Source organism: Parasteatoda tepidariorum, chromosome 10, assembly GCF_043381705.1.
Source record: "Parasteatoda tepidariorum isolate YZ-2023 chromosome 10, CAS_Ptep_4.0, whole genome shotgun sequence".
NCBI lineage: Eukaryota > Metazoa > Arthropoda > Arachnida > Araneae > Theridiidae > Parasteatoda > Parasteatoda tepidariorum.
In genome coordinates this window covers 41054511-41082458 of record NC_092213.1, presented here as the reverse complement: position 1 = coordinate 41082458, position 27948 = coordinate 41054511, and the positions used below count along the sequence as shown (strand labels likewise).

Genomic DNA, 27948 nt, shown 5'->3' with positions numbered 1-27948 from the left:
TCTTTATTCAAAAGCATCAATCACTTATTAAATATAATGCTTGAATAAAATATAGACAATCTTAAATAAAATTATTTAAACTTCTATGTTGTCTAAATTTGTGTGGACAAAGTTCAACAATAATTATACTAAGATTTCACCATACATAATTTAGTTAATAGCTCTGTTACACAATAAGTGTTATTAAAAAAAAGAAGAAGAACTGATTAATAATGCTATAAAAAAGCAAATTTTCAGTTTCAATAATTTTCTTTCTCAAATAAAACCTATGGATCTAGTTTTGACCCTTCTTAAAAAAATTGAACAAATTTGTTAGAAAAAAGCAGAACTGATGAAGAATTTACTGGTTAGATCCTGAGGAAGTACAGTATAACAACTGCTTATCAGCAAGCAAATCAGCATCATATTTTATTTATAAGTCTTACTTCTCTTTTTTAATAATTTTAAAAATCTGAATATTATGCCTTAAAAAAACTGAGTTAATTTAACAAAGGTCATGAAAAGAAATTTAAAATAACAATTTAATAATTTATTCAGAAAAAAATGTCTTCTTTTCGGAAGGGACCCACAAAAATATCAATTTGTATTCCTCTGAGAAAAAACTGATTTAATATTTTTTACTGTTCATAATTTTTTCTAATAAATTAAAATTTTAGCAGTGCTATTCAACAAAGGATTGCATAAATGATTCTAGGGAATCAGAAATATTAATTATAAAAAATAATACATAAGTAGCAACAAAGATATTGTGAGAAGTCATATCTTTCATTCATCTTGCTATTCAGAGTGGAAAACCACGAAGGTGCAAAAAAATAAGCAACAAAACAGTTGTACGCAAGTAACAATAAATGAATCTTTAACTATCTTACAAAATTGGTCAAAAAAATTATTGAGCTAATATTAATGCCTTTATTTGGTCATTTTGCAGATAATCTGAGGAATTCTCTTAGCTGCAATTTCATGCCAATTGAGATAACTAAGTAAATATATTTTTATTTAAAAAAAGACATAAAATCTATGGTCTAAGAATAAATGAGCCCCTAATTTACCCTGTATCAATATAGCTGAATCTTCTTAATAATTTCCCTCACATTGTAATGAAAATATTTTATTTATAAGAAATGCAAGCAAAACAATTTATGCTACACCTACACAGTATTATTCACCATGATAAGTGTGAAACTCATCCAAATAACAGAAAGAATAAATGATAGAATAAATTAAAGAAATAATTATGTCTTTCAAAGTTATGTTCGAAGTTATTTTTTTAAATGTATCTCCTTAAACTGGTAGGATAAAAATGAGCAACATAATTAAAGGGATTGGATAAGCCACATTTTTGAATTATTCAGTAAAGAGTTTTTAGAAAAAAAAGAACACAATTTCCATCTAAGCAATAGGTTGTTGGGATGTTTCAATATTTTTTTACAGTTGGAAATTTTAGAAACTTGTACAGTACCGATCTGAAAAATAACCTAAGCAACAGTTTGTTAAAATGTTACCTTCAGAGAAAGTGTTTCTTATAACTAGTGTGAAAAATTACACACTTTTGTACAGAAAGTAAAGAAAAAAAATGTCACTGCTCATTTATCATGAATCACTAGATATTGATAATAACTGTATGTAATAGACTGGATCTCTTTTTACTTTATCAATAACTGTATTAAGCAGTCAAAAAAAAAAATTTTCCTTTTATCTTTCTATGTTTAGTTTACACTTTAAAATAAGTAATTTTTAACAGGTGTTAATTTCGGTTTTTTTCAAGCTGTATAAAATTAATGAACGCACAGGAAATGCTAATTAAATATGTATATATAAAAGACTTACCTCTTGTCCAGTTTCACGATTAACGGCCAACTGTACTTTCCCATAAGTGCCTTGGCCAAGTTTACGCTGGACATCAAATCTTTGTTTTAACCTATGTTTTTTATCACTTTTTAAAGGTGTTGACACAAGATCGGTGGACGAATTATTTTGCACAACCATGATGAATGGATCAAAATAAATTTCTTTAAATTATAAAACACAGTCGATTCATCAATAAACACTCAAAATATCAAAAGTTTTTTCTAACGTAATCACATTTTCGAAACAAGATACCACCGAAGTGACAGACCAAATGACACAATGAATATATTATTTATTTTTGGTGTAAATATCCATTCTTTTGGAAATCACAGTAACACGTAAAATGAGCAACAAATAATGTATTTATAAATAAGATGTTTCAGCCTTCGATTTATCATATTAGTCATACCAACCCACTCACATTTAAAATGAACATCAACAAACAGTAATCTCATTCATGACACACCGATTAAACCAAAACTTTTCTAAACATCTGATTTGTTTTCACAAGTTGGGATAGCGACGATTTCATTGCGTCACAATACAGGGGGCGCTACTTGCTGGATGAACATAACCGCTGTGGCAGATAAACGATCCAGCTCAGCTTTGTGTATTTTAATCAAAACTCGAACCCTCTATTTTGATTTTGTAGAAAATATTAGTGAGGTAACAAACCATATTCATTATCAATAATACGTGGTTATTCTTCTTTAATTTCCTTGAAATATAAGTTAAAGCTATTTAATTCTTCGGAAAAGAATATTTTAAACTTTTTAAAATAAAGTTCAAGGCATAAGCGAGTGGAGGCTATGAGCCATTCGTACAGAAGAGCAAGTGGGCTACAGTGGCGTCGAGCAGAACTCTCTATACATGGCAATACTTTACATGCTTTCACCAATAGTGTGTGGAAAGTCATTGGAGAAAGAAGAACATTAGTTTCCGTCTTGATTTTCAAATAGATTAAAAACATTTAAGTTAGGAAATTACATGGAACCGAAAACTACATTGAACATATTTTCAAAAGAAAGTGTCGTGGAATTTTTAAGAAATATTTGTGACAATTAAATATGAAAAACATTTTTAAAAAACTGGAAATATCGTTGCACATTTCTATGCAACTGAGAAAAGGAGGAGAGGGAAGGGTCAAGCCATGGAGCGGTCTTTTCCCTAGATGGCGTATTCGAGTGTTGCGCTTGCGAATTTCTATTTCTAATGGAGTAGAAATGAACAAAATTACAGGACTCTCCCTACCTATACCCCAGTAAAACGACTGATCCTATACCCTTGTATGAAGTGAATTAGAATAAGTCACTCCACAGCGACAGTCGAAGTGTAAATTAAGCGTTTTCTTCAGCTCCAAGATTTCTAAAAGCATTTTTATTGCCTGCCATTTATTTGGCATGCAATGAGAATGCTCCTACCCAATGGGAGTTGATTAATCTAAGGACGCATATCAGTGTATGCTGTATCGGACTAAGCTCATTAACCATAAAAAATAATAAATAAAAGGAATAGCGGACAATATGGTTAAGGCTCTTTTTTGTCTCATTTACTAAATGTTATTGTCGTTCCACTTTCCACTGGCTGATCGTAAGATACGGTTTTTAATAGATCACCTTCGAAGTCAAACATTACTGGCAGCCGCCCGTGAGCATTGAGCATTATCGGCCCTTGTTAAACTATTCTCTTACAAAGTCCTTGATTTCGAGCTCAGGTTATCGGATTACCAAAGTGGGGGAGCCATACCCTCCACCAAGATCAAAGCTTTGATGGCATGTCAGGATCGTGCTCAGGAATTTTTCCCAGATTACCGCCAATAGCTATATTATATCATATATTATATTGTGCAGTTCTAATACAATGTAAATAAAGTACTACTGGTACTAAAATATGTATTTATATCATTATTGTAAATAATGTAAGCGTATTATTAATAATAATCGTATGAAAAATAATCGGGAAGGCAATGCCTAGTAAAGTTTAAAGATTAAGGTCCATTATCTGGTATCCCCACACATCTCCCAGTATGAATGTGGTAGCTTGATCCAAGCACAAAAGAATCTAGCATTTTTGGTATGCGGAGTCCCGTAGTGGACTGATCGTTAAGACACGGTTCCCAACAGATCACCGAAGTCAAGCACCACTGGCTGCTGTCAGTGTGCGGGTGGGTGACCACTTGGATCAGTCTGCGTAGGGACCGAAGGTGTGCGGTATTGGTTCTCGTTAAACTGTTCTACCGTAAAGTGCTCGACTTCGCGTGCAGGTCGTCGGGCTACCGAAGCGAGGGTGCCATCTCCTCTGTAGAGGATCAAAATTGTGATGTCATGTCTTCGGATCATCTTCAGGGATGTATCCCAGACCGTTGCCAATAGCCCATTGTGCAGCTCTAGTGCGACTTAAATGAACTACTCCTACTACTGGTATACGAAAGCAGCTTAAAATTGCAGAATGCACCCCTGGATTAGGTCGCCCTCATTGAAGAGTGCATTTTATAGATACTTAGCGTGTTTATAAATCATTAATGATTTAGATTTGAAACTTAATGCTTGTTTATACTAGCAGGTTGAGAAAAGCTACTTGTAGATTAAGGAATAAAATTTTAAGAGAGACCTCCAACATTCATTATCAGTACAATTGTACGGTTTAAACTGTTAACGATATGCCGCAATATCACATGAATTTAAATTAAGTCTGATGAATGGTAAAATACATATTTTTACTATGATTTTTAAAGTAACGAAGCGTTTATCCCGTAAAATAATGGGAGAGAGCAACAAACTTATTACACGTTTAAAGCATTTTTTGCCTACTAGCAGTTTTGTATTATTCGTTGTTAACTAAAAAAAAAACTTGTTTGGTTATATATATTAAATATGAGGTGTGATAGGTTTTTCAGTTAAGAAAAGAAAACAGTGTCCCATATATCACAAAAAAAGCAACAGAACTCAAATTAATAATTCTTAAAAAAAAAAAAAAAATTCAGTTTTCCAAAAAGGTGAGAAATGGTCAATTTGCTATCCAAAGTTTATAAAAGAAAACATTTGGCTAATGAGGGTTTGGTTAATGATAAAACTAATCATTTGTTTCAAAATTCTTAATTAAAAGTTCTTAACACCCAAGGTGATTCAAAATATACTTTTTACATTATCACTTATTTAAATAACTGATAATTTTACACAATTGTGTAAAATTACCATAGATTAATAAAATTAAACTCCATGTGTGAAAAGTTAAGTTATTGAATTTTATTTCGTTGCATTTGAAATATCAGGGGTATAGGGTACAATTAAAACAGTTACAATAGATTAGCCCCTTTTCACAAACTAAGCTAACTTGGAAGTCGTAAGTGTTAAATTAAGAAAATTTGGAAAACGTTAAATTCTTAATGAGCAATTTGTTGTTGAAATTATTTAATTCAAATACTTTGAGAAAGTGTTAAAAAGCATTCCTTATATATTCGATACTAAATTTACACTCCTGAGAGCATATAATCCTGACTGAGTGCTTTTAATCAATTTAATTACTCAAAATACACTCTTAATTTCTATAAAAAGAAATTAAGAGAATTTGCAGACTTGGTCGATTATCTTTAGAACTACTCTACCGAATTTAATGAAATTTGATACAATACAAAACAAATAATAATTCAACAACATTTGTAATACACTCGTTGGAGTCGGAAGGTATGAAGCAGCGGTAGCAGAATAAAAAAAAAGTTTAATCGGGGGAATTGCCTTCTTAAAATATGGCAGTCATTCTTGTGGCAATTGGTCTCACTCCTTCAGCAACGCTGTTTTCATTTCCTGGATGGTTCTTGGAGGGAGTAGCGAGTTGCAATTGCCCATCCCAGACATGCTGTATTGTATAGGGTTGAGGTCTATATATCCAGCTGGCCAATCTATCCGGCAAATATTCCCATTCTCTAGAATTTCGTGGACCAGAAGAGCTCTATGTGGCTTCGTGTTATCGTCCATTAAAATGAACTCAGGGTCAACTGCACCCTTGCAGAAGACCTCATCCCTTTACCTAACACCAGCCACAGAGCCTTTTTCAGAGATATAGAGAGGTGTGCGACCATCCAACATGATGTCTGCCCAGACCATTAAACCTGCTCCGCCATAATGGTCGACTTCGCGGACATTGGAGGGTAGGTAGCAGGTCTCTGGCTCTCTCTATATGAACGGACGGCGAGAATTGGTGTTTAGACTGAGTCGGGACACATCAGTGAAGAGAACGGTCGTCCAATGATTCTATGCTCTCTGCATCACGCTGAACGGACTCTCCTGTTCGTAAAAGTGCGCGGGGCGTAAACAGCAGGTCTTCTTGCAAATAACCATCTTTCATGAAGTCGTTTGGAAACAGTCACCCTTGATACACGGGTTTTTGTGGCTGCATACAAGCCATGAAAGAGCTGAGAAGCTGTAGCCCCTCTGTTACGCCTTGCTATAATGGACAAATGGCGATCTTCTCTGTTAGTCGTGGCTCTCGGATGACTTTGACTAGGCTTTCTCTCTATGGATCCGGTATCCTGGAACAGTTTCCATTAGTTACTCACGACGCTGAGATAGGCTTGCTTCTAGCCTCCCCACAATTGGCCACCTCATTCCATCATCTAAACGTTGGTCGTTACTGATTATTAAAGTTACAATTTGAATTGTGGTTACTCAATTTAATTTTACTGTTATAATTTAACCTATTGCTCAAAAATAACGCAAGAAATTCGCCGAGGTGTGCTAGCGAATGAAATAGGTCTTAACTTATACGCACTAATAAAGCTCTTTTCTCTACTGGCTCTGTCTAAGGCTCCTATACTATACTCCGGTCTAATTCAGGGGCTCTAGCTCTGTCTACACACATGCGTACGCATTTGATGTACAAAATTTGCATATTTGTTTAGAAGATGGTGGTGGCTAATATAATCAAGAAAACAGATTTTTTTTTTTCAGAAACTATTTTATCATGATCATGCAAAGTCTTTTAAAATTATTTTGCATTTTGTTAATGTAAATAGTGCTTAAAAAGTACTTTAAAGGTACTTATTTTTTGTTGAGAGATTTGGCTACGCACCCTGATAAATTAGGAAAGATAAAACTTGAAATTCATATGTAACTCCGTTTCTTAAAATCAAAAAGAACATTATATAATTAGATCTATTTGACTTTTAATTCTAGAAATTCAACAGGGTTCCTACACTATTTTGAGAAAACAATATCCTGACTTTTGCATGTTTTTCCTGACCTTTTACAATAAAATTCCTGACCCGCCGTTTCCCACTCCAACAAAACTTTTAACATTGCAGTTTCAATTAGTCATAATATGCTACTTAGTCATAAGTATCATATATTGAATAGGATAAACACTTATATATATTAAAGTGGAATTGCGCAATAGCCCTTTATATCCAAATTATATTTTCAGAAAACTTGTGAAACATATTTTTAACTATCATGATTAGTTTAAACTTTTAGTGTGTTTTTGTAGTTGGATATGAAAACTATTTAAATAAAAATATCAAGAAAATCTGTTGGATTATGGAAATATTATTTCATTTAATGTTAAGTGGAACCAAATGCATGAGTGTCGTCAGGATATAACGGGTTAATCTGCGAGATATGTATCAGTATCCTCAAATAATATTTACTCTTGAAACATACTAGAACATTTGTTACATTAAGTTATAAATTTTCAAAAATCACCAATTCACTTCAAACTGACTTTTCTTTTAAAAGATAATATTGAAATATAAAGGGGAAAAAAGTCAAGAAAAGTTAATTATATGCAAATAAAAAATCAGATAGAAAAATTATGCAACTTGTGAGAAAAATAAAATCAAAAATATCTTTTTTTTTCAGTATTTTTAAATTTATTTCTGTAATACTGTAAGCTTCCGGAGAAACTCAGGGGCTCCTCAGTAATATATTTCTCAACATGTTTTGTTGTTTGACAATTTCTGAATTAAGAACATCCAGTTCTGTTGCAGCAGTTTTCCTCAATTTAGATTTTCTTAATTTCAAATCATCTATCTTTTCTTTTATTCGTTTTCTAGAAATTTCAGCTTTTTTTTATTCTCTTCGTTTTTCTTTTTGGCTTCTAATGAATGTCTAAAACCTTGTTCTAGATCCTTTTACAGCATCTAGCATTTTTTCATTAATGTCTATGCTTTTTATTCTATTTATAAATGAAACACAATCATACATGTGCCAACGCCTTTGTGAAATAATAGAGTCAGGGGTCAGTCTAGGTTTTTCTGAGAGGTACCTATTTTGTGAAAATTTAGACATAATTTGTGAATAAAATAAAAATTATATTTAAAAATCAACACAAAAATATGGATTTATCATTTCTTAAGGGATAATAAAATAAAATTTTAAGAAAGTATTTTGCGAAACTACCGTTTTTCCTAAAGTTGAATTTGTGAAACTACCGTTTTACCTAAAATTGAATTTGGGAAGGTACCGCTAAACGGTAGTAAATTCAGAATGGGCAGACCCCTGAGAGTCTTCATTGAGGTTTTCAACCAATAAGCTTTTATTGATTGAAAACCCCCCCTTTGACTGTTGCGTTACCATGAGAGAGGATAAGAACAATTTTTATAACCTCCTGCATATTTTCAAAATTTTTTTCTCCCTGCAAATATTTCAAATTTTTTTTATCTAATCTCTTTTGCTGTGGATTAAACTCGAAGAAACTCTTTTGCTCTTTTTTTTGATAGCATCACAAAACAGTGAAAATTCCTTTTTTTGCTTTTTCTGCTGTTGTCTGTAAACCAGTTATTCATACGAAGAACAATAAACCTAGCAACCCTATCAAAAATTCCTTATCATTGGATAAACAGGAGGAAAATTGCTAACAGGACAGGTTCTACCAGGGAAAGAGGAATGTTATTATGAGAAAATTACATATTTTAAATTACAGAATTTTTCCTTGAAACTTTATTTTTGCCAGTCAGTCTTTTAATGAACTATAGTTTTTTTTTTAATTTTCCTAACTTTATGAATATGTAAGAAAAATCCTGACTTTTTAGCTTAATTTTAGAATATCTAGACTTTTGCAGGTTTTCCTGACCGTGTAGGAACCCTGTTCAATTCATATATTAAAAGAAAATTGTGCAAAATAATAAAACAAATTTTCCTCTAAAAATTATTAAATTTCGTAGCTGGCAAATATTAATATTGATGAAATGGTACAGAATCAGCATTTTATGGTTCTTCATAACACATGGTTGTGTTTACTATTTAGTTTTAATTATTAAAAAATGTAAACAAGCCTTTATTAAGTGCAAACCTTTATTAAGAGGTTCCTTGAAACTTTTTTTTTGCTTTGCATTACATCATATTTATCTTTACTCTTTCAACTATCAAAACAAAATGTTTTGCTTTTAAATCAATAAAAAAAAAAAAATATCTGAACCAAGATAATTATTTTACCTTTTATTTTCTTTGTTTTAGGGGGCCTTACAAAAATGCATTAGCTTTTTTTCTTCTTCTAATTTCAATTAAGATATCAAAATGTGAGTTTTTTTTTAAAGATATGTGGACTTATGTAAAAAAGTTCCACAAGGCACGGCAATAGCACTATACACACTTACCTAGGACTAGCTTTAAATTTAAAGTAATTTTAATGCTTTTTATCCATAAATATTCAATATATTCATATAAATATATCCCATGATTTCCAATAAATATGCCCAAACTATTAAAGATAATAAATGTAAGGCTAGGAATTTTAATATTATATCAAGGAACATTCAATTATCAAATGAAAATTAACTACAACAAAATAGGCAAATTTTGGAAGAAAATAGTCAGGCATAATTTATTTCTCAGTAACTTTTGAGCATATTATATAAACAAGTGAACAAAACAAAATTGAAAACAGAGTCCTTTTAATAGCAATAAAAATAAAAGTCGTTTTTGATAAACTTGTTATCAAACACTACAATGTTAGAAGGAAAATAACTTTCAAATGCTTAACAATTTCAGAATCTCATTTTTTGCTTTTATCATCTTTTTTAGGGGAAGCTTTTTTATCTTTAGGATTATCTAGATTTCCAACAGCATTTCGTACTACTTCGCTTTGAGGGTCCACACCAGGTAAATTTCTAAGCACACTTTGCAAGAACTCAGGATCATCCATGACTTCTTGAAGATCTTCTTCTTCATCCTACGTGGAGAAAAATTTTAGATGAAAGCAAGATTTTTATCATATATATATATGTATATAGCAAAATAAATAAATACAAAAAAACATGAAGAAAATCTAGAAAAACAATGTTTCATTTATCATATTTACTGTTATATTTCATTTCAAAATTTTTTTAAAAAATCCGGAAAATAAAAGATATCTTTTCATCAGCCCACACGATTATATCCGCAAAAAAGAGTGCTTTCTAATATTGTATCAATAAAATTTTTTTTACAAAAATTACAACAAATAAAAAATAGAATACAATAAGTAAAAATAACATGTAAAAACAGAAAATAAAATATAAAGAAAACACAGAATAAAGCATAATCTATAGAGCGAGTAGCGAATTCAAATGAACTTACATGAATGGGAAATTTTACAAGAATGATTTAAAATATTTTCGTAACTGTTTTCAGACTGCACTGAAGTTTTGAAAATCTCAATTAGATAACTGCACAATACATAAAAATCATGGTTTTTCTAACAACAAACAGTGCCTTCCAGAACACTTTGAGTTTTTTTCTTTTGGTATCAATTATAATATAAATAAATGTAATCTAAATAGCCTTGGTATAATTTATTTTTATAAAAAACTGAAGCATTCATGCAGGATTCCCACCCAATTTCAGAAAAAAATTTCCTGACTTTTCCAGGTAAATTTCAATGAAAATCCATACCATATTTTATCTATATTACGAAATTTTTCATCAGAAAATTTGGATTCTTTTATTTGTTATGCCAAGTATTAGATTTTTTGTGTAAAATAAATATCATTTTATGAGGAAGGAAGCATTTCAGTAGGTCTAAAATGTAAAATTTTTACAATAAATAATTGTAATGGAGGTTAGAATTATTTAACTCGAATCTCTATAACTGAGTATTGTTATTGACAATTTTAAGACTGGTTTTTTCCCAAGAAAAATGAAGGAATTTTCCAGGATTTTGTAAGAAAATTGCAACATTCCCTGACTTTTGGAGTTGAAATAAAATTCCCTGACAATTCCAGGCAATCCCTGTTCTCCCTGACCCGTGGGAATACTGTTATGTTCTTCCTGTGAAATTTTGTTATAATAAAATTATGAAAAATTATACTCAATGAATAATCCAAGGTCTAATAAATTACCTTTGTTTGATCTTTATCATCTGTTTCCATAGGAACATTAGACTCATCTTCTCCTTCAGAACCATCACCTAGGTAAAATCAATAAAAATTAAAAGTGAATTCATTTATTTTAAGTTTTACATAAATAGAACACAAGAAAAATTCCAGACCAAGTTTAAAAATATTGCATACACAACTTTTTTTTAAAATTTTAATAACAACCTCTATTGGTAGCAAAAACCCTCTAGCACAGCAATGGGTGCAGTGGATTATTATAGCATCTTCAGAATAATTTAGCCATTTTAAATTCAAAGATCTTATTTCAATACAAGTCCTATGCAACGAGTTACTTTACTTCATACTTACTGCTTACAATGATAGTGCTATAAATTGCCCATGTAAATTTATGTAATCAGGATCCCCCCAAAACTATTACTGATAATGGAAAGAAACATCTCGGTTAATTCTCTTTGGCATGAATTTAAGCACATTTTATAAACAAGTTCAAATTTCATCTCTGCAATTGCTTTGTGGTCTGATAGTAATGTACTTGATTAATAACAGGACTTTTATAGTTTGATTCCAGCTGTGAATCAATATTTGTTTCTCGTTTCCAATAAAATATATTTAAAAATCTACTGTTACAGATATTATTAATTAACAAACAATTTTATTTTATTTATTGTGTATATATATATATATTGTCTGCTATTAACTTATGTTATGAAAGCCAGTGGAGGTTAATTTAATTTTGTTTTTTTAAATACTTTGCACAGTTGTATTCAAGCAACTGTGTATTTTGTGCTTCTGTGATTTTTTTTTAAAAGCTGTATGTAACCAAAATTATACATGTTGTGTATATTCTGTAAAGATAGCTTTCATTTGTAGTTAAATGTATATAAAGCATGCATTTTACAATATCTAAAAAAAAGAAAATNTACAAAATATATATATATATATTTTTTTCTTTTTTTTTGAACATTAGACATTGCTTAATAGTTTAAGTACAGTAATTCAATTCCTTTTTTCTTTAATTGTCTTAATTCTTATATAAATTTGAGATATATTAATTTAAATTATCTTAAATCTTTATCTTTTTTAATATTAAACTATCTTTCAAAAAAATAATAACGGTTAAAATATTTGTATTTATAAATAGTGCTTATATAATTAAAAAGTTAACTTTTATCTAGAAATTTTATTCTTAAAACAAGAATCTGAATTGTAGCTATTACAAAAAGCCTGAAAATAAAATAAAAAATTGACACATTGCACAAATTTAATTCATAACTGAAAGGCGATTGTATACATTAACATTCTTGAACCTGATCTGCTGGAAAACATACTTAATTAGCCTTTAAAGACATAATTAAAAAAAAAACTTTTAGCAGTTTAAAAGCATACCATGCATATTTTATATTATTCTTGATCTCTCCATTACTTGTGATCTTCAGTTTTTGATAAAATATGTTAGATAAGCGAAATCTTTCTGGACGTTAATGAAGTATGCTTTTGAGCAGATTAATTAAAAAAAATTTCATGTAAATTTTTTTTTTATTATTTATGCGAAATGCCAAACTATTTTTTTTTTTGTTGTTGTCACTGTTTTTATGATAAATATCATCTATATTCTAGTTTGGAAAAAAAACAAAACAAAAAACATGCAAATAAAAATTGTGAATAGAAAGTCTAACTTTTAAAAACTTCATTTTAAAAAGAAATAATTAAGATAGAATAAAATTATTGAAATTTTATCATAAAATAACATTTAATAAATAAAATAATTTACATTTCAATATATTTGTTAAACAATAGATTTATTTACTATAATATTTATTAAAAATGGGACAAAAAAAAGTGATCCTGAACCACAGTGCAAATATAAAAAATAGACCACCTTGAAAAACTTTTGAGCTAAGGATCAGATCTTCACGTTCGAGGACTCAATCTTAAAAATTCAAGGGGTGACCTTAAATATGCTAATTCGTGCAGACACTATTTTAACTTGCGAAATCAGACTCACACTTGCATTTTCTTTAAATAAACATGCTTTTTCTGTTGTTGACGGATTTGGATTTTTGACCCCCAAGATATAGGTGGTAGCCTTGATCTGGAAAATAGAGTTGCAATAGTTTGGACAGGAGAATGGCCAAAAGATTGTGCCTCTTAATGTTAATTTCATTTTAAGCATATTTTGCCATGTCTCGAGAAATTAAGTAAAGAAAAATGTTTGCACATGATTGTCGAGTTAAAAATACATCCATGAAAAATTTACTTTTAGTAAACATTTTTATTATTTGCATAGCTGCCAACTCTCCCAGTTTTCTCATAAAATTTTATCTTCATATTTAAAGTGGAAGCAAAACTTATTTCATTTCGTTAATAGATGATTTTGACCACCACTACATATAAATAATTACAATGAATATCCAAAAGCATAATAGTCTTTTAGAATAGCGAATTTCAAACTAGTCAAAATATAAATACAATATTGTTGAGTAAGATTGATTTTTGGTAATTTGTTTTACAACCACTTGGAAAATCTATTCTCAGAAAGAGTGAAAGTTGACAAATATATATTTCATTTAATAGTAGTCAGAAAATTTTTGAATATTAAGATGTAAAAATTTTTACAGTATTTTAAAAGGCAAAATACAAAACTTGAGCAAAATTGGCAGAAAAGTTTCTGAGAAACTGAATTTAGAAAAAGTTGCATTCTTAAAATTCAATTTCTCAGCATATATTCGACCCATTTTGTTCAAATTTTATATTTTGCATTTAAAAATACATTTTTTAAAATGATGTAAAAATTGCTTATCTTACAATTCAAAATTTTTCCAATTATTATTAAATAAATAAATAATAGTAAATGCTTACTATAAGTTATTTTTTGCACGGGATTATCTTGGCCTTTGAATTATCTTTGGTTAAACAATTTTTGTGCACAAATTTTTCAATTCTCTTCAAAATATCTCGAGATATTGTGAAAGACATAAACAATAAAATTAACATTAAGGAACCCAAGTTTAGAACCGTTCTCCTGACCAAACTATTTGCACCATATAACCCAGATGACGATTACCCCCTGTATATCTTACCTTGTATACCTGTATATCTAAAGGGTCAAATATCTAAGTCCATCGATAAAAGGATATGTTTAATCAGAGGAAGCACATTTTTGGGTATGATTTTGTAACTTAAATAATTATTGGCACAAATTAATTAGCAAAATAAAATGTGAAAATTTCAAAGAGAATTTAAGATACCTACTGAAAAATGCAAAATAGAAAAGCCAAGCAGTTAAGATTAATTTCATTTGTTGAAATTATGGGTGAAAGTACTTAATTGGAGGTAAGGCTTTTCCGTTTTTTTTTGGGGGGGGGGATTTTATTCTAACATAATACGAAACTATTGATATGCAATAACAATTTTATTATATTAATAATTCACGTAATTTTATTACAATAATATATAATAAAATGATTTAAAAATAAGAATCTCACACACATTCTCTAAAATTAGAAATTTATGCTTGAACATTGCTATAATAGATATGTTTATTTTTAAATATATAGATGTATGTTGAAATATATAGATGGACATTTAACTCTCAAAATTATTACAAAGTTGCCATAGTTGAAATTAGAAGTAACAGTCAAAAGTAGATTGTTTAGCTTTTAACTATTACCAAACAAATTATTTTTCTCTTTATATATTTTGAATACATTTTTTATTTTTAATTATTACGACACTCCAAAAATAATAATTTAATTTGCTAAATTAGTAGAAAAAAAAAACTTCTAAAACTCTGCAGAAGGTTATGATTTTCTACAATATTTACACATCAATTTCTCTTCAAAAATGAAATTGTTAGACTGAACTATTGATTTCATAATGCACAATTTTATACTAAAGTGCAATCACATTAAAGATAAACTGCGTATACCAAGCAGTTACTAAACAATAACTTACGTGCATGCTGTAAAGACATCTGCATTGCATAAGCAATCTGTTCTTCTTCAGTCATTGCAGCAAAATCAGGAATAACTGGTCCAGAAGATGGAGGTGCTTCAGTATTGGCTAAAGACATAGCAACAGCTTGCTCAAGCAAAGCTTCTTCATTACTGTCTAAATAGAAAAAAAATTACAGATATAAATACATTTTCAATCTCTTCCTCACACTAAAATCAATAATATTCACTAACTTGAGTGTTTTCAAAGATCACAAGAAAATGCTTTGGATTTCTTATAATTCAAACATGAATGATTCTCATCATACTATTAATTTGTATTACTGCAGTCTATTACAAAGCATTTATATTAAAATTGTATCTTTTATTTTGGTTAATTCAAACACCACAGCATACCTGCCAACTCTTACGGATTTTTCGGAAGATTTTATTTTCATATTTAAAGTGGTAGTAAATATATACTATTTTTTCTTTTATAATTTTAATTTTTAAATGATTTTGATCACCACTATTCTTAAAAAAATTAAGCACATATATCAATATGCGTTACTATCAGGGTTGTCAACTTAAGTTTTCTCAAATACAACGTATTTGTTTGCTTAAAATTGAAGTTTTAATTCCATTTTAATACCACTGGGAAAAATTATAATGGAAGGGATTAAAAGTTGGCAGGTATGCCACAGCGTCCAAAATTAGGGTACTTAAATGCGTGATTGGAACTTTTTGTGCCATAATAATATTGACAGTTTAAAAAATCATTAATATCAATAACTGAGCAAATAAAAAACATTGAGACTTTAAAAAAAAACGAGTGAAAATTTAAAGCAATAATTGGCAAAAAAAAATCTAAACACTATATGTTTACAATGGCACATATGCATATAGTGTTTTGTATGCTACATTTGTATACAACAAATCTGAATTTCACATCTGCAACAGTCAGTCATATTTTATTAATATATAAAATATGTTCTCAAAAAATTGTTTCTAGAGCAAATTACTATTTGAACTTTTATGATTTCGAAATTACTCTTTATATTATAAATTTGAAACTCGAGCTAATACCAGTCATATATTTTATTTATTTATTTATTATTAATATTTTTTTTTTGTCTGTGGTGCATCAAAAGGAAAATTAAAAAAAACAGGAGCATTCATTCAACACCTCAAAGGCATCATTTGATAATTCTGTAGCAGAAAAAACTTCTTTTGAAAAGTTCTGCCGAAAAGAAAATCAAAATTATTTGCTTCCCAAATAGAAAAACCTTTCTGTAAAAACTCTGTAACACTCCGCTACAATGTCGACAGAATTCTACCAAGGATCAAAGTATATCATGGGCTGCCCAGACAGGGCAGCCTCATAAGCTTTTTAAAACCTTTATAAATTATTCTCAATTACAAAATGTCCGCCTTTAAAATCAGAATGTCACAATTGTTACTTGCTAAGAGAATGGAATAACCACAGCTTTGGTGCCGCACAAGAGCAGTACAGGGTTCATACTCTTTCTAAGAAAGTAAATTTCAGGAGTTTCTAAGGAGTTTTTCAGGAGTACAATACAATAAATTCAGGAAGTGAGAGGGAAAATTATATACTTAGTATAATTTTAATATAGCTATTTATAAAATTAAATTTAAAACATTAAAAAAAAAAGCACAAAATAGTAAATTAATAAAAAAAGTATCTTAAAATATTATTTCTTTTAAACACTTTTTAAAGACATATGTCTTATTCAATTCTTCTTCACATATTTTAAGCTCAGACATTTTTTCTTTAGCACAATTTTTGAACAATAAACATTTTAAATGAGGTGCTTTGACAGAGATACCAACTTTTTGAACCAGCTATGAGTAATTAGAAAGTACAATAATACAGAAATATATAAAGAATTTACAAAACTGGAATCAGCAAAACTTTAAGGTGTATGTACTACTTATTTCTATCATGGGAATATAATATCAATAATGCAGAAATTTACTATTAAAAAAAATAAATGAATATTTAGATACAGGTACTTAATTAAAAATTATACAACACTAAAACTTTATAAATCATTACAAAATGGTGAAATTAAATTAATTAATCGGAATCAGTGTTTTAGTCTTTGGTTAAATTAGAACTAGCCCTCACTGCCTTAGAACCATTAAAAAATTTTATTCACAATATTTCAGATTTGAACTTGTTCTTTTGCTTTTCTATAAGGAGGGATAATTCAGTTTGAGGGAGGGTAGAAAGAAGATTTCTTTACATTTTTTTAAAATTCTTGAAAAACCATAATCTTGACTATGAAATCGTAATAATTATGGATAAATCAAAATAGTTGGCACCTTGCTTGGACATACGAGTACACTTAGATTTAAAAACTTGAATATCGGACAAAACTTGAATATTAACAATTGAATTGGTTAATTTTCAAGAAAATGGTCATAAAAGTGCCTATTTTGCCGAATACACGTATTTGATTAGTGCTGACATCTAGTTTAAAAGAAATGAACTACAATTACCTTCAAAAAATATCTTGGTACTGCCATCTGGTGCGTAAAATGAGGAATAAAATGTTTTCTGGACAAAAGAAAGTAATCAGTTTTATTCTTATTGGCGTGTTACTTCGAGGGTGAGGGTGAAATCTCACCCCGTCATTTTCACGGAAGCGAGAAGGAAGGGGTTAAGAGTATAATTGACCAAGTGAGCCTTACCATCAGGAGGGTTTTGCCCAGCAGACTCATTGCTAGTAGCAGAAACAGTCCTTCTAGCTTCTTCCTCTTGTCTTTGCCTTTGTTCTTCCATAGAAACTCTTAACGCCTATGGTAGAAAATAAAATAAAAATATCTTAAAAATTTAAAACCATATGCTCTTAAATAACTCCAGTTGACAATACATAAAATAGAGAAAAAATGTGATTGTAAGTAGTTAAATATGATTATTATAACAACCATTAACTTTTAGACCTTTCAATGTTTTATTTTTACTAAAATATTAAAACAATCTCTATGAAAGAACAATAATCCCGTTGCATCTAAACCAGGTTGAGAAGAAAAAAACTTCATTCAGAAATTTTGCTTTACACAAAGATATTTATCTAATCAATGTATAAGGAAAAAAGAACACAAGGTACATAAAAAAAATGGCATTTTACAGTCCCAATTACTCTTTAGAAACAAAATCGTATTTTTGTGAAATGTTCTTAATTCATCCAATTGTGTTTGAATTGAACCAGCGAATTGTCATGTTCTTTGTATGTCAACCAGTAAGAAAAATTTCCAACTTCGTTTTTTATTTCTACGAACAAAACTTGACTAAATTAAAAAGTAATTTTTGGTGGTTATTACTCTATAAGTATAACATACATATGTATTTGACTTTAAAAAAAAACTTAATAAATAAATCATATTACTTACAAGAGCTAATTCTGGGTCTTCATTGGGATCCACACCAAATTCATATCCCATACCTCCAATTCCAACTGCTCCACTACCATCTTCACCTTGAACTACAGGAGAACTGACCAATGCATCAGAGAGATGAGGTCCAGGTGGTACAGTAACAAGATGGGATCTGAGAAATGCAAATGCTACATTACATACATTTGATAACTTATTTACTCCCAAAAAGTAATATTCAAATATTCTTACTCAATACATTCAAGTACTCAAAAAGTAAAGTAAAAAAAAAAAGAAATTATTAATTTAAATTAATGACTTTCAACTAATGAACATTATTTTCAAACTAGTGGTCAAAGATTCCTTGGGGGTTCACTCTGTGTTTGTGTATACACAGACCGTTGTGAATATTATTACAATTATAAAAAGAATAAATTTACCTACATACATTTGCTGCACTGTCACTAACTCAAAAAAGCTAATTTATCTTTTCTAGATGAAATTTAGATTTATTCTCTCAGACAGTATTTTATACAGTAGAACCTGTTTATCAGAACGTTGATTAACTGAATTGTTCAAAGACCCTGCAATTTTTACCTGCCTTAACCAAAAAAAAACTGTTTTTTTCTTCTCCCCCACATACAATAAGAGTCGTGCTATTTACAATTAGGGTATACATGTGCAACAAAAACTCTGAGGTTCAAAACTATAACAATATGGAAAATTGTAAAAAAGTTTAAGCTATACACAGTACACACAGTTTTTAGGGTGCAGATAAATTTTTAAACAGATCTATGCATAATGACTATAAAAGCATAAATATTACAATTTGAAAATATTCTAAATGTCATGAGAATAATAAAATCTAGATTTTTTTTTTTAAACTATATATTTACGACACTAAATACTTGAGTAATTACTTTTTGGTGCCCTCTATTCGTAAGAATTTCATTGATGCAAAATACCATGGTCTTTTGGCAGTTTTTCAGAAGTTAACACAATGGGTATTCAAATCCTGATACCTTACATCATTTTGTTACACCGATTTTTTTAAAGCTCATATGGTTTTTTGAGCAATTATTACAATGTAGTTCCTAAGATTATTAAAATGCCGTAATAATACAAGATTTAGACACATTGACTTGCAACAAATTTTATTTCAAATTTAAGTTTTTCTTTTTTAATCTTTTTTTCCAGCAGTTTTTGAAATCTTGATTTTTTCTTTCCACATTAGAAACTTGAATCACACATTTGAACTAGACTCATGGTATTAGACTTCAATCTAACACCTTAGCAACTGGATGAATGTTGGAGACAGGGCTGCGGCTTCAATTTTGGGGATGCTCTTCAGGCTCTCAGTGGACTTTGGGGTACACTTCCAATGGATTCCATCACACATTGGAATCAAAGGTAATGAGATGGCGGACTCACTGGCTAAAGATGCTTCTTTGGAACCTTTACAGCCAGATTTACCTTCCACTGTCATTGAGGTCTTTACAGAGTGCAAAAATTTTTTTATGGGCCTCTAGAGGGTTCCACCTCCGCATAGTTGGTATTTCAGAAAATGACCTGGAAGTGCCTTGCATTTTGAGGGACCTAGAAACCAGCAGACTTGTTTATCTCGCTTTGCAAGTGGTCACTTGAGGTGTCTCTCGTATGTTCAGGGGCAAAAGACTTTTGGACTTTGCACTAAATGTAGGACTGCTCAGACTTCGTCCGAGCATATTCTAAACTGTATCGATTTTAAGATCGACGAGGTTTTTTCAAAACCTCAACTGTTTTTAGACTTTCTGGACATTTTTGGACTTATGGATTTGGTCTTATTGTGATGGACCTCATGGGGATTAGAAACAACAACAACACACATTTGAGTAGTCATTTTTTAATATGCTCAATACACAAATACTTTATCGCAAATGTGGTTTTCTCTGTCACTTTTTCTGCAGCTGTTCATGTGAAAACTTGTAGTGTCTCATGTTTCATATGAAACACTACAAATTTTCACATGATTTTTATAATTCAGATACGAAGCAATAGTATAAATGACAAAATATGGTAATGTTTCAAGTGAGGAGATTACTAGTTTATTATGCACAAGATTTTAGCAACATTTGATAAGGACTTGGCATTAATCACCATTTTGTTACCCTGCTTGTGTGAACCCCAGTTAGAAGACAGAAGAAGGATAAAAATTCAAAACAAAAAATAATATTTTTAAAAACCACGTTTTTGTAGTGGAGAACAATAATTAAAAAATAAAAATTTGAAAAACGAAAAACGTGGGGCGCAGGAAATACATAACAGTACAAATGTGGCGTAACTACCACTATAAATAGTAAATACCAAATCAATAGTATATAAGACGTATTAACTTGATTCTATCTTGAGGTACCTTTTGATAGATGAAGGTTGACACAGTCGATAATTAATTCCTCACAGTGGTGACCCGGACGTGATAAGAAATTGTCAATATTGATGGATGAATCCACAATAAACAGTTGATTTGCTTTAAAAAAATATACTGCTAAAAAAAAAATGAAGAAGAAATCCGGTGAAGTAAATAAAAAGTCTCCCGGTTAATAAATAATAATGAGCGAAATGCTAGAAAAAAATAATAATAGCGAAAANATTTTAAATTAGGGATACAAAAATCTTTATAGAAAAACAATACCTTTACGACTTTCATAAGTTTTATGCTAATGACAACCAAAACAATCTGGAAATGAATGAGGAAAAACTGGATCCTACCACGTGATTTTTCAGCCAATAAAAATACTCCGACAATAAAAATCTTTTCCCCTGACATGTAATACTAATTTAAAATAATGAAATCGACAACAAAAGACAATCTCGAATTTTTTTTTTAAATTTTAATTTTATTTTACTTTGTATGTCTTTTTTCTTTTCATTTTCATGCATTATCACCCAATTCTGAACTATGTGCCGAATTTGAAGTTTGTAGCTAGTCGGGAAGTTAGTTTAAAATCGATTACAAAATTCCACCCGGACAGACATACACGAAGGCAAGTTTATATAAACGTGGTAAAATGGAAACAATGTAGCCCTTTTGAACAAAAAAAATAAAATAAATAATAATAATAATAATAAAAGGCTGAGAGAAGTGAAAAATCACTAAAAATTGAATTTTAAAGGTTTAGATAGTTCACTATATCCTTTGGTGTCGCAAAACATTCATACATATATACAGTGATACCTCTTGGGAGCGATCACTCTTTGTTCCACAGTAAAATGGTCGTTAATGGAGGTTGGTCATTCTTAGGGGTTACTTATATTCACTTCAAAAAGCCATCGAAGGTACATGATTTTTTGTAAACAATTTTAATTTTAGTCAGTGTTACTTTCTTGGTGTGGAAATGCCGCTTGTGTTGAGGTCATGAAAATCGAATATTTGTATAAAATTTAGCATCAATAAAAATGATCCATACAGGTATAATAATGTGTAAAAACAAATTTACCAATTATGAATGATAGAACCATTTTAAATAAATAAACAATTATGTTTTTCAATTTAAGTTTGCATTTAATTTTATACCTTTAAAATTAGTTATCTTTAAAAAATGAGAAGTTTCTTTGCTTCTTAACTTTTTTTCCCTAACTTAACTTTCAACTCTAAAAGTAAATCGTTGATAGTATTGTCTTTAGCGCACTCTGACTGCAGTATGAGGTTGTCAAAAAGAGAGATCGTCAAAAGAGAACTCTTTCGGAGATCATCAAAAAGGGTCTTTAAATTAAAGTTTGAATACATTTTAATCTACGTATCTTTTGTTTATAAATTTTTTGTGTTTCTCTTTTTGAACTTTTCCTCACTTGGTGTACAAGTTTTCCCGGTCACTGGGGGAGGCTTTAAAGGTCTCTCCAGAAGGTTTTCTTTAACACAAAGTCTATGGAAGAAATTTCATGTCTTCTACATTTTTGTACACAAAAGCATGAATATCAAAATTTTTATTGAACGTGATATACATCAAGACAAGCTAAAATAAGTTCACTTTATTAATCCATTATCTCCTAATTAATGAGTACTAATAAGACCATGCGATAGATTTTTATCTGAAAAGTTAGATAACTTTTCATGACAAATTTCTTAATAAAAGTAATGAATCACTACCGAACAATTTTAATTTATGTGTTAGGTCGTTCATCATAAATAATAATACAAAGTATTAACAAAACAAAGGATAAACAAAGAGTCAAATTATTTAAGAAAATATTTGATTAAGAAAATATTTATTTTTGCTTCATGATATATATCAATTTATAAAATTCAAATATGTTAATTTATTAAATCAAATAGACGAAAAAAAATATTTTTTAAATATATTAATAGTCTTTAATTTTTTAAGTAATAGCACAACATTACTTAGAAAAAAAAAACTAGAAATGAAGACTTTCTAATTAATTTTGCATTCAAATAGGGTTATAAAAAAATTTCTACTTACCCAGTACCATCTTTTCCATTTAGAGTATTAATAAACAATGTTAGTTTATCTGTATTGACAGCCTATAAAAAAAAAGATAAAATAAAAATAATAAATCGATAATTAAAAAATATATATAAAAAATATTTTTTTTTAATAAAATATTTAAGATATTTCTTTTTAATTAAATTTTTCGTGGAGAAAGAAAAAAAGTAAGCTTTAGAAAAATCTGTTTAAACTTAACTTATTTAAAGGGAAAAAAAAAAACATTCATAATTGGCTGGTTAAACCTTACTAATTTAATTTTTAACACTTAAATGCTCATATAATGTTTAACTTAATTTATAATGTTAAACTTAAAATTATTTAAAAAAAAGTTTAAATAGTATTTAAGTACTTTGTGTTACTGATAGTGAAGTATGATTTTAAGAAAATATTCAGTATAAAAATTCAATTTGACAATAGAAGGGGCAATATGCTCATCTCACATCTATATTGTCTTACTTCGAAAAAAAAAAATTATTTTTACATATCTTTAAAATTTGAAATTGTTGATAATTTTAGAAATACTTTATTGAAATACTCTTTAATTTTTCAAGCAAATTATACACCAAATTCTTCTGTGAATTACTCGATTATACTTACATCTTCCCCAAAATTAACAATGTCTACACAAACTTTTTCTTTCTTGAACTTCTTAGCTAATTTTATGATCTGAAAAAAGTTTTTAAAAAATTATCATTTAAGTTTTGTTGAAACAAAAAATAATAAATAAAATTAGCATCACTTTTTGAACAAAATTTTAAATTTTAGTTTCACTTCAAATTTGTAATATAGCAAAAGCATTTTGCAAGTGCACTTTTGTACTTATGTCATAAATAGCTACTAAATATGAACACTTCCTTCACATAGCAAATTAACAACATTTAATTTAAATGCAGATTTTCTTGTCTTAATAAGTTATAAATTTAAAATCTCTATTTTTAGATTAAGTAGAATAACAGTACAATATGGAAAGCATAAATATTAAATAAGCAGGAAAACCGTTGAAAGTTGGAGCCTTTTTGGAGTATTCAGGGTATCTCCTACATTTCAGATTTTCAAATTCATGACTTTCCATGAGTAATTCCAAAATTTTTAAAAAGTATTATAATAACATTCATTGAAATGATAAGTATAATCAAAACTGTTACACTCTGCATCTTCATATTTATAGATTTTAAATTTGAAAAACAGAGTAAAGAAAGAGTTGTAGCAATAAAATAATTGAAAAAAATACAAAAGCAAAAAAATTTTTTTTTCTTCAGCAGAATTATATTCTAAAGATACTTTTCTTGTTCATTGGAAACGAAAGAAATTCTACTGATTTTTCTGTTCTCATTTCGGAATTTAAAAAAAATTCGCCAATGACTGGCTTGCTTCAATTAGAATTTTAAATTGACAAAATAAAAAAAATAAATAATAATAAAAATTCTGAAATCACAGAAGTTTAAAAAGATAATTCGCTGTAGAAATGACGTTTTTTCTTTCATTTTTTTGAAAGAATATAATTTTTAAAGAACATGAAATTTTTTTTTTATTTTAATAAAATATGACTGTGAGTGGGGATTTTGTTACAAATTCAGATATTTGGAACATCGTAAAAGGGGGAAGAATAAATTCCCTTTTGCAAATTACATTTTTCAGCGACTTAAATCCATGATTTTCTATGATTTCGTTTAAAAAAATGATTAAAATCATGACATTTCATTACATATTTTGTTCAATACTGAAATTCATGACCTTCCAGGTGAGCGGATACCCAGAGTATTCTGCCCCGAAAAGAATTTAGCATACAATTAAAAAACTTGTTTATAAGTAAAAAAAAAAAAATTTTTTTTTTTTTTAATTGTCAGGCATGCAAGTTGACATAATTTAAAGACTACAAAACTTTTATAGAAAAATCTAAAAACTAATTTTTGCCATAGAATTTTTATAAGATTATTTCCCATGTAACAGCTGATGCAATAATGAAATTCTTGTAAAGTAAATCGATGGATAAAAAATAGAAGTGAATAATTTTATTTTATAAACATCTCTGAACAATTTTGTGCAAAGACTACTAACCTTTCACTCCGACCTCACAACCTTTCAAACCACTTAAGTCTCAAACGGGTAGTCTGATTGCAAGGGAATTCTAACCCATGATCCGTCTACCAATGAAGATATTAAACACGAGTACCGTGGACGGTACGAGTCAGGTGTGAAACTGGTGTTCCAGTCATTGCTGGTATCGAAGCTGAGGTACCTCCTTTCGAGGCGAATGAGGCTCAGAAATGAACATGTGTTCAGATCTGTACTTCATTAATTTCCCCCATTCTGTCTAAAGTAATATTATGATGAAAAGAATTGACAAACGGATGTCATTTTCATAATTTTAGTCAATATGTTGCTATTGGAAAAATTATAGAATGGATTTTCTTTTTCATCAATTTTACATAAAATAATTTCATAAAGGAAGATTAAGTATAACATAACAGAAATATTAAGTAAATAATCTCAGGTTTCAGATTTTTTTTTTTTTTTTGAAGGTTCTAAATTTTCGAACCTCTTGAATTCTTTCTCCTGACCCTAGAATTATCTCCTGACCCCATTATTTGGGAACTAGATTGGGATTTTGGGAAAGATTATTTACCAAATTTACTGCAGAGTTCTTGAAAAATAAATAAGGAAATTTTACGATATTTAATTCATAAATGTAATAAAGTTAGTTATTTTAATAATAAGTAACGTATAATTTGTTCAAGTTTCTTCTATAAAACAATCTTTTTAAGTTGAATATTGTTAATTTAAACTTGCAGTGATTCTCCTCATATGTCCTACTGACAACAACATTAAAATCTTACTAGCAGTCCAATCTTTTTTTCTTTTATAAGTTTGGAGTTGTAGAACCCAAGATTTCCAAAATAAAATCTTAGAAAGATGAACAAAATAATTTTTTTAATGTATATAAAGATAAGAAATTACTAATTAATCTATTTTTATAAATTAATAAGGGTTTCATAAAAGTATATTTTTTCACGAGATCAATCAATACTAACCTCCTTATCATCATCATCTATTGGACTTCCTACGAAAATAACTATACGCACTTTGTGATGTTTACCTTGGCGATGCTTTAAAGCTAGCTATAAGGACAAAAATTAGCATAAATAAACATTTTTTAAGCATAATACATTTCTAAAAATTAGGTCTTTTTTTTAAAAAAAGATATTATGCATAAATGGCACGTATTATTGTACAAATAGTAGCATATTATTCTTTTCTTTTCACTAAGAAAAATTAAATTCATCAAAATTACAGAGAAATGCGAAGGAAAAAAAATTAAAATACATAATTAATAATGCAAAAGCGAAATTTCTAAATTTAAATAAGTCTTCTATTTACATGGTGACTTTGCCTGTTTAAAAAAAAATAATTACATCAAATAAGATAATATTTTTTAATTATTCGTTATTACGTGTTATAGTTAGGATAAAACTATTCTCAAAGAGAATTTTTTAAAGAGCTTTGAGATTAATACATATCAAAAGCCTATTTTCATGAACAAAATTATCAGCTTGATTCCCAGTTTGTAAGTTTTTAATATACATATGTCTTTTAATTAGAAAATAAGAAAAACTATATTTTGCATATTAAATAAAAAACTTAAACAGATAAGACATTAAACAACTCACATGTGCGATTCGTATACCAGTACATAGGTTTATATAACCCTTGGGCTGAACTTGATGTAATTTAGATAAAATTTTTCCCACATCTGTAGTTAATGTAGCAAGAACTTCAGGCCTAATTAGAAAAAAAGAAAAAAAAAGGTACATGATTAAATTGTTTATTTATATAATAATAATACACTTAAATATAAGACATCTTTTTTTCAAAAAAAGGAAAATTATGAGCTCTGTTTCAAAGTCTTCAAAATGGATAAAGAATTGAGGATAAACAATAAGAAGATTCTGAAACCAGACTGAAATTTTGAAAACTTAAAGTGAACCGTCGGCTTACGCTATGTCCTTGAGATAATGTATGAACAGGTTTGATATGTTAGGAAATGAATGGTACTTCAGGAATTTGCTTGAAATATGCATTTAAATCTACATGTAGTTTTATGGAATTACAAATACCTTGTATTCCGGAATATAAGTCAGCCACTTAAAAAACTAAATATGAAAAATTTTTAAAATTAAGGAACAGTAAAAAAAAATTATACAAATTTTCTCAAGTTAAAAATATTTCACGCTGTTGTCAATGGATATAATACACATGCACTAAAAAAGATGCTATGAGGCGACGTTTCAAAAGAAGATGCATCAACAAATGCAGTGAGGTATAAAAATTTTGAATTCTTTGAATAGGGGTAACGGCAATTTTTGATGGGACTCAGCAGGATCAGGCTCGAAATAGATGCCATTGCAAATTGAGATTTGTGTGACGACATTGCTAACCTTATTGAATCTAATACAGTTGATATTCTGAAATATTTTAATTCTTTAGAGTATTTTTAAAGTGTTACATTTTTTAAAAATAATCTGGGATAAATTATCTAAACCTTTCTCATCCGTAATTTTTTACTATGGATTAATTTAAAGTAGTTACTTTAAAAAAAAAAAAAAAACATTTATATGGAAAGTAAAATAGGAGAGAAAATAAAAAATCAATTTTATATAACATATTAAAAAACTTTTGCAAAGGATAAATCAATAGAGATATTCATATTAATCTCAGCCTATAATTCATGTCTGGCTTTTATTCTGGCAGAGAGGTTGACCCCCAGATTTTTCTTAAAATTTTGAGATTTAAAACGTAGATAGGATACATGGTAAGGACATACACCGGGATGTATGGTAGAAAGATAAATAGCTAAAGTCATATTGTAAACTGTATAAATACAATAACAATATTTTATAAAATACAATATAATACAATACAATACAATAACAATATAATTTTTTAATAATTATAATTTTATAATTTTATAAATTTGTTG

General features: G+C 28.8%; 2 protein-coding genes across 4 annotated transcripts in view; both read right to left on the bottom strand.

Moving 5' to 3' along the window:
• Positions 1–2403, bottom strand: part of LOC107441821 (uncharacterized) — a 76611-nt gene extending 74208 nt beyond the window's left edge. For 2 of the 3 annotated variants that reach the window (XM_071186717.1, XM_043046042.2), the window contains exon 1: positions 1828–2403. In XM_071186717.1, the coding sequence (XP_071042818.1) occupies positions 1828–1986 (159 nt within the window). In that variant the 5' untranslated portion in view covers positions 1987–2403. The remainder of the gene's footprint in view (positions 1–1827) is intronic. The other variant, XM_021146457.3, reaches the window with a different exon arrangement.
• Positions 2404–9636: 7233 nt separating this feature from the next.
• LOC107440985 (regulatory particle non-ATPase 10) overlaps positions 9637–27948 on the bottom strand; it is a 23783-nt gene continuing 5471 nt past the window's right edge. Inside the window, exons 3-11 of the mRNA XM_016054103.3 lie at positions 26639–26750; positions 26003–26089; positions 23568–23636; positions 22944–23005; positions 18505–18661; positions 17803–17908; positions 15110–15265; positions 11159–11226; positions 9637–10011 (exon numbers count right to left, since the gene is read on the bottom strand). Of these exons, the coding sequence (XP_015909589.1) occupies positions 9835–10011; positions 11159–11226; positions 15110–15265; positions 17803–17908; positions 18505–18661; positions 22944–23005; positions 23568–23636; positions 26003–26089; positions 26639–26750 (994 nt within the window). The 3' untranslated portion in view covers positions 9637–9834. The remainder of the gene's footprint in view (positions 10012–11158; positions 11227–15109; positions 15266–17802; positions 17909–18504; positions 18662–22943; positions 23006–23567; positions 23637–26002; positions 26090–26638; positions 26751–27948) is intronic.